At 38.1% G+C, this 13,895-nt stretch overlaps 1 protein-coding gene across 1 annotated transcript in view; it reads left to right on the top strand.

Moving 5' to 3' along the window:
- Nucleotides 1-13,895, top strand: part of CFAP65 (cilia and flagella associated protein 65) — a 2,328,717-nt gene that overhangs the window by 158,610 nt on the left and 2,156,212 nt on the right. Inside the window, exon 3 of the mRNA XM_044075222.1 lies at nt 9,768-9,955. Within this exon, the coding sequence (XP_043931157.1) occupies nt 9,768-9,955 (188 nt within the window). The remainder of the gene's footprint in view (nt 1-9,767; nt 9,956-13,895) is intronic.

Raw genomic sequence — 13,895 nt, 5'->3', positions numbered from 1 at the left:
AAGTAAAATGTACTGTGTAGACTGCCTCAAGGCTCTGTCCCTGCATTCTGTCTTCTACAGGCTGTTGAGGGGAGATCTACGCTTGGCATACAGGGCATTGTCAGACCCCACTCTGATGGACCTCCTGCATATCCACAAAACAAATAGCATCAGAATTACCCATTCCAAAGACTTAAACTTTGCTGGTGATAAAAATAGGTCCTGCTGGAGAGACAGGTTTGTATCCCAGAGCCTACCCCTTCTCTGGAACAGGCTCCCCATCCATGTGAAGCAGAGGTCCTCCCTAACTCAATTCAAGTGTAACTTATATAATTGGATGGTGAATAGGAAATTCACCCTTGGCTTGGCACCTGTCTCTAATGGATACAGGCAACTTGTAAATGGTTCATCTCTCAGGCCCCTGCTTGCCAATGTTTAATCTCTCAAGACCCTGCTTGCACTTGTCAAAGGTACCATAACTTGTCAGAGATTTGGGTTGCATGGCTAGGCTTAAAAAGGCCCTTGTTGTTGCTAGCCTAGTAAACACTCAAGCTGATTGGGGGCACAATCAACAAGTGCTGCTAATGGATTAGGAGTGCAGGAAGTCAGAAGAACTTTGCAGATACAAAAATGAATTGCATTACCTCATTTGTAGGAATCAGCATGTTACAGCTTCAGAGCAGGAGAGCTTTCTTGTCTTCAACTTTGAGAAAAACTTTTTTGTTTGATGTCATAAGTCCTAGGGACTGCTCAGAGTGCCATATGAGCTAGCAATGGCCCTGTAGCCCTGTAGCCAATACTATTCATGTATTGTCAGTAATACTATGCCTGTAAAAACTATTAATAATAGTCAGCAGTCTATTAAACAGAGCATGCCTGAGAGTTTACAGGTGAAGTATGACAATGCTGACTGATTAATTTTTCAAAGCACAGAAGCAGCCTTCTGTTATTGTGGTAGCACCAAACTTACTAAATGTACTCTTTGTGGTAGAGGGTAAAGAAGAACTAGGATTGCTGGATTCAGCATTTATGATTACAGTGTTGTAGTGACTGTGAAGCTGCCCCTCCCCACACACAGACACATAGAAAAGTTAAATCTGTACCCACTTTGTTCTGGCAAAAGCTAAAATTGATAGAGGAGTCACCAACTGAATGTTCTACGCTCATTAATCACATTCCACCTCAAATTCCAAAACACATATTTCCCTGGAGCCTGTTAGGTCTTTTAGTAAGACACGAGGTCCATCTGAAAGCACAGAATTATTTTGCTCCCCGCTGAAGTTTTAAAAACAGAAAATAAGCCAGGGAAGTAATGTTATTCTCTTTCTTTGTGTCTGCACTTAGTTTTTAGCCATTAAGATCTGCCTTCTGTAGTATCTGTTTCGTTTTTGCATTTTATTTGCTGATTTGATTTCCTGTTTTGAGAAATCTGTATACCTGAAAGTTTTCTCACCCACACACCCATTTCCTGTTATGCTTTTTAAACTTGGTGGCTTTTGAGCTGCCTACCCCTAGAGTAAATTTAGCTTTGGAGGCCTCTCACCATCTTATCTCATGTACACATTTTACTGAGCACTGAAAGACCACACTTGGAAGGTCTTCCCCTTAGCCTGTGTTAGCCACTGTTTCATATCACCCCACACAGTTAGTGCACACTGCAATATTTAGAGTGTTACTCCCTTCTTTTCAGCTTACTTTTGAAATCTGTGACATCTGTGACTAGACTACCAATCACTGGAGAGCTCCTGGTGTGAGAAGGAGCAGAGGGACAGTATATTATTTTGGAAAACTGCTGCCATATTTTTAAATTATTTATTGCATTTTAGAGCATTTTATCAATATAGAGTGTAGTTGCTTTTCCTTGGTCTAGCTACTGTTGTGCACTGTGGAATCTTCTTTTAAGTAATCACTGCTGCTTCCTTGCTTTATGTGTGCATCTTACTGATAGGTTTATGCGAGGGATTTCTAGCTAGCTGTTTAAGTTGCTTGTAGTAATTTTGTACTTGTGGGATTGTTTTTACTCCAGTTGTACATTTGGAAGACTGGAATCAGTCAGCTTATGGCAGGAGGTGTTTGCCTGGTCTGTCTGAGTTGGGAAACACACAAAAGGGCTCAAGGTGCAGTTGTTTTATTGGCCAGATGGCTCAGTAGTCAGTTTTCTGTTTCTTCAGTGCTGGTATAAATTTGATGTGTTTGCACGGAGTTGTTTACCAAGCAGCAGTGGTCAGCAGTGCCCTGTACAAAAGCAAACGCCTACAACACAAATTTTCCCTATAGAACTGTCCATAAAGCTGTACCTTTTGATTTCATTGGCTTGATTTTCTTATGTTGGGAGGTTTGTCAATTTGTGATTGCTTAAAAAAAGGATTTCTAAAAGAGACTCTATGAGGGAATGTTTTAGCCAATATTCGGAAGCATAGAAGGGACTGGTGCAGACCATCCTTGGCAAAGCAGTGTGGTTTGTTAGCCATGTCCTTTCATGCTGACAAATATTATATTCCCCTGAATGACACCAAAAACTAAGCTAATTATTAAATTCAGTCATCTTGTGCTTGTATAGTGGCCTCATCCTTGATGAAGGTAGAATGTTGCTCAATGCTAGGCACATACCAGCCCATGACACATAGTCTGACAGCTCCATAATGTCTCTCTTCATATAGTCTAGGGAGGTACATCTCGGGTCATTTACACCTACATAGACTATGACTGTATCATACTGGTACCTGTGGTTCATTGACTTGAGTGCATGTGTAACTTGGCAGATCCTGGTCCGTGATAGGCAACTGATCATTTTCTCCTTGTTTATGCTGGTAAGTGAGGCATCAGTATTTTGTACATTGGAGTCTCCTATGACTAGAGTCTTGAGTATTGTATTGGCTTGCCTTTTGGGCTTGGTAGTTGATGCTGCACTGGGTGTGGCTGTATGTTCAGTGTTAGGTGTTGTTTCTGCAGAGTGCTATTAGCTTTGCTGAGGATGATTTTTGCAGGTGCAATGTCTAGGAGATCTTTGGGGTTTGGTAAGACTGCATTTAAGTGCTTCAGCATAAGTAGATCTATGTGCGGGGTCTGTAATATGTGTGGTTGGTGTAGCATGTGTGTTTCTGACAACCAGATTGTTATGAGTGTTTATATATGAGAGTTTTGCCTTCAGAGACATTGTGTATGTACATCTCTCGCAGATTTTATTTCTTTGAGAATTAAATGGTTGTCATTCATCATTAGACAATTGTTACATTGTCTCAAGATACCCATATCCACCAAACTGGCTGCTCAGAAATTAGAAAAGTGAATATGTATGATGTCAGGTCCTTTATTAGGTGAATTACAAGGGTGCAGTGTATGAGGGTTTAATAGTGGGCTGACTAAGAGTGCTTTTGGGACTAGAGACTAGACTAGGCTATTTAATACCAAATTCAAGTGGCAGTGTTCCTCAATGCAGAAACTAGATGCTATATGCTACTCAGTGCATAAAGTAGTTGCTTTACACTCACCAAGTTACTGGTACAGTTTCAGAGGTGTTTTTATAGGGAAAATTTGGTTTCTAGGTGTCAGCATCTATACAAGGCACTACTGCTAAGTGCTGCTACATATGAGCAGTGGCAGTCAAACTGGAACCTGATTTCTAAGCCTACTGGGCAATAAAACAACTACACTTATAGCTTTCTTATTTGTTTTTCAATTCAGATAGATAAAGCCACCACCAACTGCCACTAGATGGAATATTCCAGTCCTCTTAATGTAAAAACACAAAAAAGATTGCTTGAGAGTATAATGCTATCAGAAAGCCACTTAAACAACTACACAGACAAAGTGATATCAAATATCAAGGGCCTTTAAAATAATTTAAAGTGCAAAATTAACAAATAAGGCAAAAAAAGGAGTAGCACTTTCAACCAGTTACTGAAGTGCAAAACAATAAAATAAATCTCTTATCTACCATGTATGCAGCAGGATTAATTCAAGACCCTGTTAGAGTGTGGCGATGGTGCCAAGCAGATGGGAGCTGTGGGAAAATATGCTGGAGACAGTTTATAGTAAGGGCGATTTATTCCAGAGCAATACTGGTTTGCTGGGTAGGCACTCAGTATTATGGCTCTATGAAAAACAATGGGTGGGAAAAGTGCTTAGATATCTTACACAACAGACAATGGCAATGCAAGAAGGGAGGGAGGGAGTTTGGAAGTTAGATTGCCATAAGGAGCAGAAGCCATAGATACAGCCTTTAAAAACCACAACAGGGAAGGGGTGGAAGGGATAGATAAAATTTCAGACTGCAAAAAGCCAACTAGGTAGAGATGGATCTGATCAAATAAAGCCAATATTGGAGCTCTCAATGACTCCAGGTAGGTTCGAATTTCTGAAACTTTAGCATAATCTCTCACTGGGTTCGAGGTCAGACTCAAAGAACAGGGGAAAAACAGTAGCAAACTAAACAGGAACTGAAATGCAACTTTAAAAGGATAAATTATAAACAGAATGTAAGACTTTAGCAGAAAAACTGGAATGTAAATGCTGTGAAAGCACTGAAGCACCAATCCTGGAGCAGAATTTATAATATTGCTAATACTGTAGTCCCACTACTGAATAAGGTACCAGCCCATGCAGACATTGACTAGTAATAGTGTTTATGAAAAAATGCAGTGATAAATGACTAAATGAGGCTAAAATCTGACAGTAGTTTACAGTTCTGCCACAACTGCAAATGAAACTTCAAGACTAAGCTCCAGACAGTTTTCAAAATACAAACAGATAGCTCTTTCAAGTAATTTTACTTATGGAGAGAAAAGTGCAGTATAGTTTATAAACAATGCTAAGATCTTGCAGTAGTTCACAGTCTTCCTACAACTGGAAATAAAGCTACAAGACTCACATAACAAACTAAAAAATGCAAACTGATAACTTTTTTTGGCTAAAACATGCTAAAAAGCAGAAAAGTACAACAAAAGTATGACCACACAAGTGAACTATAAGGACAACTTAAATATTTTAGCAGAATTTAAATAAAAACTTTTTTTTCTTTCCTTTATGATGGTTTATTTCTTATGGTTCAGGGCTTTCTGCACATCTCCGAGTATCGAACAAAAGGCCCTGGGTGGGCATAGAGCCATGCTAGATATAGCAGACTAGCTAGACATGGTTTCAATCAAATAAAGCCTGTATTGGAGCTCTAATCCTATGACTCTGAGCTACAAGTCAGTGAGCCCAGGTAGTTAGAATATGTGGCCTTTAGATTTGCCAAAAAGAGTTTCTAAGCTACAGATCTTCGTGTGATCCCCTCATTTTGTTAGCTTTTCATAAAGGCAGGTTTAGAATTAGAGAAAACCCTTCCTCTATATAGAAAGTTGTGACTTGAACAGTTTTCTGCATTTTCCCAGTTCTCAAAATAAAGGGAAAGCATTGTTCATTTGCTAGATGTCAACAGGCAATTCAGATTCTGTCTGGATATGACAAAAACAGTCTGAAAATCTGACTAACTCTGTTTCTTATAAGGGAAACAAAAAATGTTGGGCCTTCAAGTCTTTAAACAAACCATCACTAGGTGGTTATCCCTTGATATATCTTGCTGCTATTCTTTCGATGGTAAAGCACTTCAAGGACATGTCAAAGCATATCATAGCAGAGCGGTAGCCTATTCTGGAGCCTTTTTCAATGGCCTTGACTCTAAGTCCATTTTAAAGGAGTGGTCTTCTATTTACGCTTTCACAAATCATTTTCAAATAAATGCTTTACAAAGGAGAGACGATTTTCCCAGAACCATTCTTCAAGGGTTATTGGAATCTAACTTTATTCCTCAAACCTCTGCCCTTTCAAAATAAAATCTTTGGGAATCATCCCAAAGGTCAGCAGTTCTAAAATAGTTATCGGAACACCGTACAGGTGTCAAATAACTTACCATAACAGTAGATGTTCAAATAGATCACTCTTGCAGTATATGCATTTACCCTCCTTCTCCTTCTAGAATTTATTTCTTTTACCAAAGTTATGGGGTCTTATGTTATCTGAACTGAGGTATTTCCTCAGTATGTGCTTTATCTTCTTGAAGCACTATTTATCATCATGTTGCAAAATGTTTTTGATAAGAGGTCCTACAGTTAAGCCCTAAAGTGATATTTGACAAATACATGAGTATATGAATACTCCTTGAAGATTTCTTTATCAGGCCCACATTAACCGCATCAACTATCAGATGTTACAAAGGAAAATAAGCATAATTTCAGGAGTGAGATATGTGCTCCACACTCCGATTCATTTGAGTCCAGCTATTGCAGACTGAGCTTTATTATGCTAAATCTGAGCTTGCTGTATGGTACTGAAAGTGAAATAGCTGAGCATATCAACCTTCATCAGAAAATGCTATATATATTTTTTCTTCCCCACTGCCTACTGCCCATCTTTCCTCCCATGGGTAATTGGCCGATTTTCCCCCTATATAGTAAGAACCGATCAGCCATTCTATCCCCAGTATGGCAGCATCTAATCACTGTGGCCATCATCCTGGCAATCATCACAGTGTTTTCTAACTGAACTCCCAGTCTGTTTGGAGCCAGTATGTTCAGCCTGTAGTGTCAGCCTTCTTGCATATATTGTTCTCTGTGAGAATGACTGTGGTGTACTGGTTGATATGCATATCCCCTTCACTGTCCATTTACCGCTGGTGGACCTGTGTGTACTAGTAATACACTATCCAGTCTCTGCTTGACGTCAATACAGCAATAGACCTAGATGTCTGTCTAACCCCCCCCCCAAGATGAAAGATCCAGCATTTTCTACTCACTCCCGTTATTTTCACAAGCTCCTTTAGTACTCAGAGCACTTTAATCTAGGTTATAGTCAGAGCTTCATCCCTCTAAGCCACAGAACCAGAGAGGTCTCAAACATGACAGAGCAGTTTTTCAACCCGAAGGTATTCTCAAACTCTATGCATTTCTTCTGCTCACCATGTTATTTTGTTTTGTACTGGAAGATTTTGCAGTACCTGAGCCAGATTATATATTAGGTGCAAAACAGAGAGAGTATGAGAGCTCTCACCATGTACTCTGAGGTATAGGAAAGCAGAGAGATTTCTTAGAAACCTTTAGATACATGGTTAGCATTAATATGTAACAAGATGACTTGACTATTAGAAAAAGAGACATTTAAGAGTAAAGGTCATGACATGCAACTAAAAGTGTGTATGGAGGAAGAATTTCTTTACAGAAAGTAAGGTGAGCATATAGTGTTATTTATCATGAGATTAGGCAAAACCAGAGATCAAGTAGAACCCATATAATTTGCAGCTGTTAGGAAGCAAGGGTCGACTGTTTTTACCTTGAGCTCATTATGTATCACTGATTTTTTTTCTGTGATCTAAATTTAGGATGAAAAAGCCGTGGTATATGCAGGACAGAAAAAGTAACCAGATAACCCAAAATAGTCCTGCTTGCAAGGAGCTCAGACATACCAAATCAGTGGAGTGTAATCACCAACGATTAAACATCCTTTTAAAGCTCCAGATACATAAAAACTCAGAACATATATAAATGCATGTTCACTTACTCAAAATACAAGTTAAGCATTTTCATCCCCAATGGACTTCATCAGAACTGAATTCACATTTATATCAAAATTTACATACCAGTGAAATTAAATTCACCAGTGAAATTATTTCAAACCGACCCCTAATTAATTTTAAAGGTACAGTACTTCAAGCACATACAGTCATCCAAAAATATATAAGATGATACATAAAATGCATATAACCCATTTAAAACTAGTTAAAACACATCATCTATATACTGACATAATATGTTTTATACTATATTGTCAAAAAATTATCAAAACTCAATGTCTATAAAACCATTTGTTATACTACTAAATAATTAATGGTATATTTTAATTACTTAATTATTTAATTATTTAAATCTACACCTTGGAAGCCCTTAATTTTAATACTGAAATAATGGAAATCTGATCATGATCATTCAACCCAGAGTACTGTTAGCTCCTAGTAACAGCTGCCTATTTAATTCCATGTATTCTAATCTATCCTCCCATTGACCTCTCCTGGGATCTCTAAAAATCTGTTCAACTATAAAGAAAGTGAAATGTCCATTTTGACAACTTCTAATATGCTTAGCTAAGGCATTGGTTTCCACATCTGTATTAAAGTTGTATATGTGCTCAATATATATATATATATATATATATATATATATATATATATATATATATATATATATATATTTTTTTTTTAAGGGTCTTTCAGTTTTTCCTACATAAAATGAATCACATACAGAGCACATAGCGAAGTACATGATTTCACTACTTGAACAGTTATAAAATTTATTAGCCCATAATAATTTGTTTTTGAAAGGAATAAAAACACAATCAGTATTAGCAATATAAGAACATGAACTGCAAGCGCCACATTTAAAGGTCCCAGAGCATGATTTATTACTAATAAAATTCCTGCTACTTTCAGGTTCTTAACTTTCCTGGGTGTGCCTTCTTTGAAGGTTGGGTGTCGGGCTGGCAACTCGGCACCATAAAAATCCACTGCCAATCATTAGCGGACTGGAGTTCCACTGTGGTGACCCCTAATCGGGAAAAACCAAAAGACTTTTTTATCAAAGGGGGTTCAGCAAAAGTATTTATGGCTGTAGGTAAAACCTTAAACATGTTCCAATATTTTATAATCACATCTTTAATCCATTTAGTATCTTGATGGTATTTCAAGAATAATGCCTGGGAAAAATCCTTGCTGGTGCTTGATAAACAATTATATTACCAACCACCCCCTCAAGTTGTTGTCTTTTTTTATCATAGGGATCTATTTAGTACCCCAAACAGAAATAATTTCCCGGCTTATTTTATCTAGCAAGCTTTTGAGACAACCCCTCTGTAAAAATAAATGCTAATAAATTTACATTCTTTTAAAAGATCCCCATGGTCAGATGTCATACGGGCTACTCGAACAAACTGGTCCTTAACAGTATTCCTTTTTTATGGAGAGGATGATCACTAGTATAATGGAGATATGAATGAGAAAAAGCGGGTTTACAAAAAAGCCTAGATGTATGCCTCTGTTGCTCACATTGCTTATTAATAACAACATCTAAATACTGTAACTCACTATCATGAGCCTGATGTATGAATTTAAAAAAGGAGATATAGTCATCATATAATTTAAAAACTCAGATAAATCCACTTTACTACCAGTCTGTAGAATGCATACATCATCTATGAACCTGGTGTGTATATAACACGATTTGAAATAAGAAGAAATAAGAGGAAATAAAAGTAATTAGGAGTTGGATTGAATTAATTTCATTGGTGAATTTGATTTTACTGGTATGTAGATTTTGATATAAACGTGTGATGTGTTATAGTGATAATTCAGTTCTGATGAAGTCTATTGGGGACGAAAGTGCTTAACTCATATTTTGAGTAAATAATCATGCATTTATATACATTCTGAGTTTTGGAGGTGTTTGGTCACTTTATTTATGTATTTGGAGCTTTAAAAAGATGTTTCATCATTGGTGATTACACTCTGCTGATTTGGTGTTTCTGAGCTCCTTACAAGTAGGACTATTTTGGGTTATTTGGTTACCTAAATCACACACACACACACACACACACACACACACACACACACACACACACACACACACACACACACACACACACACACACATACACATACACTACTAGAGTTGTGATGCTCAGGTTTCAGATTTGAGTTATTATCAGAAAGACATTCATACTGAATTTCTTACACTGAAACTTTTTCTTCCTTTTTAATACAGATTTCCCACAATTCATTGAGGTATCCTGAAACACTATCAAAGTCAAAGTCACGCACCAAGAAAGGAAATTTCTTTGGCATTGAAGTGGTAGAAGTTCTGCAGTGGAGTGGTTGGGAACTGGGAATTGAAACCACAAAAACATTGACCTTGAAAAATGTCAACCTGAAACCTCAAAAACTTCTCTACAGGTATTGCAGAGTAAAGGTCAATCTTTGCTGCTGCTTTGAAATGAAAATATGCCTGATGGATTTTAAAGATTCATGTGAATTGTCAATACAACTAATGCAATTTGATGTGGGAACAAGCCAATATTTAATTAAAAAATGAGGTGCTGAAATAGAAGGAAAAGAGATTACAAATACTGAAATACGTGAGAGCAAGTAAATAGTATGAAATGGTAGGGCATAAAGCCAGTAATGAAATGTAAGTATGCATGCTTGTGTATGCCTAAGCATGAATGATCACTGCACAAAAAATATTTTTTTGAGCAAGGGTTGCCTTAACAGTAAATCACAACAGTTTACTTTTTCCACTTTACATGTAATTTCACCAGTTGTGTCCCAGTCTGCATACAAATTAGTCATGATCTGGCACTGTCCGCTTTGTGCTTTTTATCTTGCTTAAATACCCAGAGTATTTCATCTGTTAGTATCAGGCATTCATTGACTATTTACTGTTTTTCATAGGGGACCTTGAAAAGAAGAAAAAGTTTTCCAGGATACTTTGGTAAAGATGCAGATTTCTATATTTAAAAGATTAAGGCTACATCCTTTCAGTATTCTGACAGAAAATATTCTTCCAAGTCTTCAGACTCCCTATCAGGGATATTTCCTTTATGGAAATGAATTTGTTCGAGAATTTTTGGTTGTCCTATGGGCAATCCCTAATCTCTGAAAAGAAACCATAATGAGATTAAGAGGCTTCCAGATACAAAGTGGACAGCCTCACTAATATCCTTCACTTTAAGGATGTTCTAATGGTCAGTACTCAGTATTTTATTTCAGTCTCAATTAGTTAAAAAAGCTAATAGGTTATATAAATCTCTGTTAAATAGCCAGTTTTATATAATACCCACAGGGCTGATCCTAAATTTATCTATCAAAATTAGCTTTCTCAAAATTGTGACACAAAGCTTAGTTATTCATCTGTTAATGGACATCTTCCTGTATTATCTAAATTCTACCAAGGCTCCAGCAGGTCATCTTTAGGTTATTTGAAGGTTTGCAAGTCCTTTCTAACAAGGACATCCCTCATCTGGCTACCTTTTAAAGACACTCCCCCGGATTTACTAATCTTCCGTGTAAGACTAGATTAGTCTTACATGGAAGCCAGTGTAAGAGTATGATAGCAGCATGCCATGCATATTAATGAGGGCATGCTGCCTCAACTCTAAAGCTTACACGGAGCGTGGATGAGTGTAGGGGGCATGTTGGACTACCGAGCAGTCCAAAAATCCATGCCCCTGCAATGAAGAAATGCCGCAATTTCAAGTTACATGAGCGAGTCCGCTCACATGTGTACAATGTAATACTACACTCCCCCATATGTTAAACAACTGACAAAATTAAAAATAAAAAGAATTATATATATTTTTTCTTCCGATATAGCTGCCCGTATTTACGTGGGTTTGCACGGGTTTGCCCATTGCTTAGCTACAGTTAGCATCTTAGACACCAGAAGAGGATAATAAGAAAAATATATGCAAATTAAGCAAAATAGCGATAGCGTAGTGGTTAGAACCTTCGCACAAAGGGGACGCATTCCCGGTTCGAGTCCCACTACTGCACGTTCCATTTTCTGTGGGAAATCTGTATACAAAAATATTTCCTGCCATTTGTTATGTATAAGTTTTGTAAAAAGCATTGAAATGTTAAATGTAATAGTGAACGAATTATATATATATGAAGGTGAAATGTTTATGCATTCTGAAGCATGAGTACCCTATTTTAAGCAGTATAAAGCACTGCTAAGCACATTTTACCATTATTGAGCATATTTAAATACAATTGCGTGTAGCTGCGCACCGCGCTAACCAACGCAACCGCAACATATTTGCACGTAGCTGCGCACCGCGCTAACCAGCGCAATGTCGGGCAACGTCGTGTAATGTCGAGCAGCATTGAGCAGCTTTGAGCAACGTTGAGCAATGTTGGGCAAAGTTGGGCAAAGTTGAGCAAAGTCGGTTAAACACGCTCACACCTCCTTTACTGTACCTTAACCAGTCAGGTCTGGCCAGCAGGAAAATAAAAAGCAGTGACAGGACTCAAACTCAGGATACTGTGTACTATAGTCACAGTACTTAACCACTAAGTCATGACAGCATTTCACAAACATGCACTTTCAACAGACACATATCTATCAAAGGAATTTTAAACATTGCCAACATCAGCTAAGCAGGCATGCCTACAGCTGAGTTTTTCCAAAACTGGCCAATCGCAATAAGTGTGGGAAATGAGGGATATTTAAGCTCCACAGGCGGGAATACTTACTATAACTGATTGTAGCTTCCTTCTGCACTCAGCATGGCTGGTGTTGGTGAAGGCACTCGATTTAGAGCGCAACGCTGGGGCATCCAGGAGTCCAAAGTAATGGTTTGGCTCCTTGTCCACAATCATGAGGAAAGACTCCTGTGGGTCCAGTACCAGGGTACCCAATATAAAACGGAGGCCTGGAACAGTCTTGCCCATGATCTCACCAGTGCCACTGGTGTTCCTTGGACTGTTGAGCAGGTCAGGCACCATTATTCTGACCTGAAGCGATGTAAGGAGGATCAACTGGACCAGTGGATCCAGGAATCCCATAAGATGCCTAATGCCCCAGTACTGAGTAAGTAGCCATTGTATTAAGTACTTAAGAATTGCTATGCTTGTCTGTACTATGGATAGGTATGTCTCAATATCACTGCATTTACTTCACAGCTGCAAGTGTCCGGGCTATGAACCAGCAAGCCCATGATGATAGATTGCAAAGACTGAGTCATGAGGCAGGCTAGTAATTATTCTGCATGTACTGTTATATAAAATAAATGAGAGAGCCTTCAAAAAGTCTTTTAACCCAGTAAATAAAGGTGTAATAATCTTTTAATAAATCTTTGTTTCATGGAGTGCATTTGTGTCATTTTCTTTGATATGTTCTTGTACTGTTGCATTCTACAAATAGTAGTGTTGTATTAAGCAGTGTCAACCCACACTTGGGTAGGCCCATATAACGTGGATGAAGGGAGTGCCAGTATCTTATATGCATATGTACAGCCCTCAACTAATGGTTCATGGCCAGCATGTACAGGTTAATCTGGCACATGAGTAGCTTAGTATTGTGTTCCCCAGAAATGTCAGTGTGCTGCCAGAAATGTAGAGAGCTGTTAACATATAACTGATACTTTCACCTGAACATATCTAGATAATTATATGAAAGTAGATTTATCAGTGTACCATCTTAGCAGTAGTGTGTGTGAGCAACTCTCAAAATATGAGTAACATGTGCATCTTGGACAGTTTGTATGTAAGATACAGCTCATGTATATAATGATCTAGCAAAATCCAATTGCACAATATAAGGACATTGGGTAGTGTAATAATACATGTAAGGGACATATTACTGCAGTTAATAGGAATGTAGTGAAAACTAGAAGGATATATAAGCTGTTAATTGAGCTATCTTTTCCCACCCTACTGTATGTGCATAAAAAATGCAATTCCACACCTCAATTGGTATGTCTAATCTCAAAACATTTGTTGGGACATATGTCCTATTGGTTTATAAATATTTGCATTTATTTCTATGCATGTGCCCTGTTAAAATACCACAATATCGGTAGCCTGTTGCCATCAATTCAACCTGCATGCTGTTGTAATGTCCACTAATGTTCTATATATGCATGTGTTATGCTTGCTTTTCAACTGTTCAAAATCTGGTGTGTTGGTTTAATGGGAATACTTCCGCATGCTGTTATAACTAATTGGGAATGCTGTTGACTGTTACTAACCCATATCTTTATTAAACTCTCCAAAACATAGTTCGTATGAGAAGGCCAGTCCCAGTGGCCCCACCTGTCCCACCTCAGCTGGCCATGGCACCTGGCACCAGCAGATCTGGTGCCGAGCCTGGGACCTCCTCCTCTGTTGGCCG

This window comes from Protopterus annectens, chromosome 6.part0 (genome assembly GCF_019279795.1).
Source record: "Protopterus annectens isolate FY-2018-M chromosome 6.part0, PAN1.0, whole genome shotgun sequence".
In the NCBI taxonomy this organism is placed as follows: domain Eukaryota; kingdom Metazoa; phylum Chordata; order Ceratodontiformes; family Protopteridae; genus Protopterus; species Protopterus annectens.
Note: the sequence above shows the minus strand (reverse complement) of the source record. Positions and strands in the feature narration are given on the sequence as shown.